The sequence below is a fragment of the Mesoplodon densirostris genome, chromosome 14 (assembly GCF_025265405.1).
Source record: "Mesoplodon densirostris isolate mMesDen1 chromosome 14, mMesDen1 primary haplotype, whole genome shotgun sequence".
Classification (NCBI taxonomy): domain Eukaryota; kingdom Metazoa; phylum Chordata; class Mammalia; order Artiodactyla; family Ziphiidae; genus Mesoplodon; species Mesoplodon densirostris.
This window is the reverse complement of record NC_082674.1, coordinates 24,899,474-24,905,473: the sequence shown is the minus strand read 5'-3', so window position 1 is coordinate 24,905,473 and position 6,000 is coordinate 24,899,474. Positions and strand designations below refer to the sequence as shown.

General features: G+C 43.8%; 1 protein-coding gene across 1 annotated transcript in view; it reads left to right on the top strand.

Moving 5' to 3' along the window:
* The first annotated feature begins 452 nt into the window (after nucleotides 1–452).
* CAPN13 (calpain 13) overlaps nucleotides 453–6,000 on the top strand; it is a 54,871-nt gene continuing 49,323 nt past the window's right edge. The window contains 1 exon segment of the mRNA XM_060116935.1: nucleotides 453–650. Within this exon segment, the coding sequence (XP_059972918.1) occupies nucleotides 453–650 (198 nt within the window).

Below are 6,000 nucleotides of genomic sequence, written 5' to 3'. Positions count from 1 at the left end.
TGAATGAGAGCTGGTTGTTGAAATGTCTAATCTATTTTTCCCACTTGCTAATGAGCCCCCAGGGGATAAAGATCATGTCATATTTATCTTTGGATTGCCGGCATTCAGAAAAGTGCTTGGTATAAAGTCAGCACTCAATAAATGTTCATTCATGTATGAATAGTCTCTCACACACGTAAGAGCATCCTGAGAAGCTGTTCAGTACAACAGACTGAAAACTGAACTAGAAGGAAGGATGCTTGGATTGTAGTCTGGGCTCACCTACCAACTGGCTGTGTCACCAGGGATAGCACTGACCTGGGTCTCAGTCTCCTCATTTGTAAAAGTGGGGGACATCTGAGTGCCTTTCAAAGGTTCACATCTAATGATGCAAAGGACTTGACGGCTTACCCCTAAAAATATCTTTTTTTCTCACTGAAAGGGAAAGACCTTATACCTCTTCAAGAAGAGTCATGGCGCACAACCAGGAGCTTCTAGCCAAGACCCCCATCATCAAGTTCAAGCAACAGGACTTTTACTCCTTGCGGGATTATTGCCTAAACAGAGGCCTGCTGTTTGAGGATGAGACATTCCCTGCTGAGACTTATTCCATAGGTCTACAGCTGCTCAAGGGAAAAAACCTCTCCAGCCTAAGCTGGATGCGGCCAAAGGTAAGTGAGCCTCCTCTCTAGGGATGCACCCAGCTCCTGGACCCTCTGACATGGTGCCTCACATGGTGCCTCGCCCTGAAATGAAGGGCCTGAGACCTGGTTTTCACGGCTGGCCCAAACCAAACTGCAAGGAGACTGAAGTTCATCTGGTCCCTCAGCTACAGTGTTGTATCCACAGTGGGATGGAATGACCCTGTACCGGGAAGCAGGACCCCCGTTCTAAGACAGCATGTCACTAGATTACATGCCTCAGGATTCCCACATAAAAAAATGGGAACGCATGGGTAGGAGGATTGTAGTAGTAGCTGTGGGGTCTCTTCAATCTCCGTAAATGAGCCCCTCTGTCAGTCTTCATCATTCTTTATTCTGTCAGGTATCACTGTCTTTATCTTTTTTCTTTCCTTATTAGACTTCACTCAAAGGGAAGATAACATGTCAGTCACTTATACAATAGGATGAATTTCAACAATTACCTTGACTCTGTCATGTATATTTGTATTTTCAATCTTGTAAAGGCTGATCACCTATAAAATAGTTGTAAACATCAGCTGTAAAATTAGGGAGGTATTTCATGGCAATGTTCATACCCCCTGACTCCCCCACCCCAGTAGACGACCACTAACTCCACCTTGAAGCCAGGTGAGCCCTGTTGGTTTTTCTAGAACTATCTCAGTTTCAGGGCATGAAGCTCCAAGGGAAATTTCTCAGCCCACTAAACATTCTTATAATATCATTTTCATTGATGCAAAGGACCTGGCTAAGGGCCACTTTGAGGGCCCTGATGCCCAAACCTGTTCATGCTTCCAAAAGCAGCCAGCAGAACCTAGAATAAGAGGAAAGAATATAATGTCTAGTAAGCTAATGATATAATTTCAGCAAGCATTACTGAATGTGAATGAAATGCCAAGCGCTCTGTGCAACACACTCAATAAAGCCAGGTTAGGTTATACAGAATAGGTATTTTCTGATGACATAGAACAAGACAGAAACTCTAGAGGTAACAACTCTTGTCCTAACTCAGGACCAATTTGTAGCTTTGGGGAAGGGGATGGTGAGTGGGGATCAGGTGGGGCTTAGGATGCTACTTAGTTAAGATGGGGGTGCTTCAAGCTTCTAGAATCCATCTTGCCATCCAGAGGCAATAAGTCCCCAACAATGACTCCCTACTTCTGGACTTCACTCCTAAGGAGAGCTGAGCAGAGAACTCTATTTAAAGCTTGGAAGGATTATATTTTTCTCCCTTTGTTATTTTCAGATGAGGTTCTTTTAGAATGTTTTTTTTTCACAAGGTACTGAGCAATAGATGTGAGACCATATTTATAGTGTTAAAGAATTTATAACATTTTTATTTAGAAAGGGTTGAGAGTTTTTTATTATCTAATTCCAGCAACATCTCAAATTGTGTTGTCTTTTGAGGTCCAGGAGAAACTGAGGCAAACAGAAATGAAATGACTCACACAGAATCATTCCAGGAACCCAAAATAGAGGCAGCCAGGGGCCAGATACGTTTTACTCCCGTTCTTCTTCTCATCCAAAAGCTCTACCAGGGTGTCATTTTTCATTCCAACATTTCTTTTAAAATGTATATGTGGATATGTCATATCTCTTTGTATCCCTTATCACAACTGGCAGCACTTAAACTTGTATAGTATTTTCCAGAGCTTTCCATGTGTCTTCTCTTACTTTGTCTCATGTTCTTTCCCAGTTTTATGAGAGAATAGGTTCAGACAGGTGATGTGACTTGCGCAATGTGACACAGTTAGTGAGGGAAAGAGCCGGGATTTAAACTAAAATTTCTGACTCCACATATTGTACTATTCCTCACATAGGATTGTGTGCCCCCACAGGATTCTGTTAGGATTTGGGTGAATGAATACATGAGTGAATGAATGACTCTGTCCACAGGCACCTGAAATGGGTTTCAAGTTCTACATGTATAATAGAGAATTCTTGAGTTGGCTTGTTTTCCAAGTAAGATGGTGGAGGAGAAAGCTGATGTACTCACCCCTTAAACATGGTGACGTCCTCAACTGCCACAGCTCACAGCTGCGACTGAAAAGAGCCTTGAAAGAGAAGCTCCAGCCAGCATGGAGCAATCCTACCTGTAATGGCCAACACTTAGATAGTGCTGACCACATGGCAGGCCTGGCTTTAGGTGCTTTGACTCACTGAATCCTCATAATAACTCTCTGAGGAGGTACTATTATTAGCCCCATTTTACAGTTGAGAAACGGAAACAGAGAATTAAGTGACCTGCCTAAAGTGTTAGAGCTGGAACTTGAATCCTAGAGTCTGGCTCTGAGACATATTCCTAACACCACAACTGTATCGCCTCCTGTAAGGCTTCATCATAAGCTCGTGATGTATTTTAGGCTCCTGTTTGCTGCTAATAATATCTTGTGCACCAATAGAATCTCCTACTTTGGGTAACAGAATCAATCCCTGTCTATCCCCTTCCATTTTTATAGGTGAAAAGAATGAGGATAAAAATGATACCAGTACCTAACAAGATTATTTTAAGGAATAAATGAAGACAATACTTAGAACATTGTCTAGCACATTGTAAGCACTTACTAAACACTAGCTATTGTTACTGTGACTAATTTGGGAGGGATGGCATAGAGTAGCAGCCACAGGGGCCATCCTCTAGGATTTCTTGGGCTTTCACTGTCCAGTCATCTCAGCTTCAGTCTTCAGCCAATTTCAGTAAACACTTTTAAGGAGAAATGTGGGTCAGAGGAAACCATTTGGGGAGGCCAGGGTAGCCTGGCAGGGAGTGTGCATAGTGCTTTTCTTCTCACATTCTGTTGCCTATCACTATTAGAAGCTTGCCTCCCAATCTAAAGCTTGCTCAGTGCCTAACCAGAGACCTGACTGGCATCCCCTAAACTTCAATTACATAATGGCTGAGGTGGCACCAAGGCTCCTTAGGCCATTTCTGCATTCTAGGCTTTTCTAGATAATGGGAAAGCTTCATACTCTAGGCAACTGTTAAACCATCATGGATATCATTCTACCTCTCGTACTCATCTAGGCTGGGTAGGTTGAACAACAATGCAAGAGTCAGGGGCGTGAAACTAGGCTCAGCGTTCTACGCCTCATGAAGAAGAAAAGTTGTTTCACATCCCATAGTTCATGTTCTCTCTCTCTCTCCTTTTGCCTACCTCTTCCTTCTTCTTATCTTCCCTCTCTCTAACAATTAACCCTAATCCATTTTGCTGCTGTAGAAGCTCCTTCTATTGCTTCCTTCAGCTTTCCTGGGTTTGAGGAATTGGTAACCCACTCCCCACACCCTCCCCTCCCTCCACCAGCAGGCAGTCAGGTTCTGTAAATGCCTGTGACTGTGCCTGGAGCAAATGGCACACTGAAAGGATCCAACTCCTCATCCTCCTCAATGCTTTCTGCAACACCAGCCTCAGCAAGAGACAATGCTGAGAATTACACTTATACCTGGAGACTCTGTGATATTTCCCTGAACTGACTTTGGCACTTAGAGTCACTTTCTTCTAAAAATTTTATTTCATGAATAATAACGAATTCCATTTATCAAGCATTTACCTATGCTAGGTATTAATCTAAGCACTTTACATACAACATTTCATTTAATGACCATAACAGTCCTATGAGGTAGATAATATTATTATCCTCATTCAGTAGGCCAGCACTGTCCAATAGAACTTTCTGCAATGATGGAAATGTCCTTTCTGCCAGTACAGTAGCCACTAGTCACATGTTGGTATTGAGCAATTGAAATGGGCTAGTGTGACTGAGGTATTGAAGATTTGATTTAATTTAATTTAATTTAATTTAAATGTAAGTCACCAATATGGCTTGTGACTACCATATTGGAAGACACAGAATTGTAGACATAGATCTTCACAGCAGAGTTGCCACTGTGTCAGACTGAGGGATTGAAATTTCATCTTTGTCCCCATTCTTTAGTGAAAAAAAATGTTCATTTCTCAACTGAAGAATGGGCTGGGGGCCCAAAACATGTTCAGGACTTAGCACCCAGCTCCACTGTGGATTTTGGCCTGTGGCCATCCCAGAATGAAGTGTTGCCTACCCAGACTCCGATGTTCATCTTCCAAGTAGCCAGAGCAGAGTTTCCGAAAGGATCATTTACTATAAATGATTCACCTTGGTTTCAGCATGAGTTATTCCAGAAAGGAAGGGGTTAACAAAGTGGAGCTCTGAATGTAGGCTGTGAAGGCAACAGGTAGCAGAAGGCAACAAAAAGAGAGCACACCAACAGCCAATTGCCCCTGAACCAAAGAACTCTGATTCCAATAAAACAAAGTTCTCTAGCAAAAATAGAAAAGGGAGTGACGCTGCCACCTGGCGCAGCCTGAATTCTGGCCGCCGGCTGAAAGGGCCTGTGTACCCACGCTAAACTGGGTATTTCCTCATCCAAGAGCAGCACACCATCTGGGGGAGGGCATGAGGTGCCTTTGACAAGAACACAGGAATCACTGTCCAAAACATAGGAAGTGATGCCTTGTTAGAAGGGACACCTCCAGAGACAACTGCAGGGGAGTGCCTTGTTTGGTATGGGTTATGGGTGTGGATGCAGAGGGGAAGAGGGAGGAGGAGAGGGGAGAGGTTGAGATCTCCTATAGGACATAACCAACAGGAACTATATAGATATATCCTATTGATTTATTTATTATGAGGAATTGGCACACATAATTATGGAGGCTGAGGCATCCCAAGATCAGCTGTCTGCAAGCTGGAGACCCAGGAAAGCTGATGGTGTAGTTTAGTCCAAGTGGGAAGGCCTGAGGAACAGGGGGGCTGATGATGTAATTTCCAGTCCCAGGACAGGAGAAGACCAATGTCCCAGCTCAGTAGTCAGGCTGAGAAGGGGTGAATTCTCCCTTCCTCTACCTTTTGTTCTATTCAAGCCCTCAGTACATTGGATGACGTCCATCCATGTTGGGGAGGGCAATCTTGTTTACTGAGTCCACTGATTCAAATGCTAAAACTCCTTAGAAATAATGTGTAGCCAAAAATCTGGGTACTCCATGAGCCAGTGAAATTGGCACATAAAATGAACTATCACAGCTTCCTTCTGTACATATGATGTTGCAGAGACCTCAAAGGGCCAATCCATCTTACAGAGTCAGAAAACACTGAAGACCCTGCCTGCCAGTGTGGTCCATGGGGAAGGCATTATGGGAGCGGAGTGCCTGATGCACAGCCTGATTCCTGTGGGACCTAGGATAAATCACTCAACCTCACTGAACCTGCTCCTTGCCCTGGCTGGGCCTCAGAATCACCTGAGGAGCTGTGTGGATCCTGAACTCTACCTCCATCTGACCTACTAAATCCAGGTCATGGGGGGCGGCCT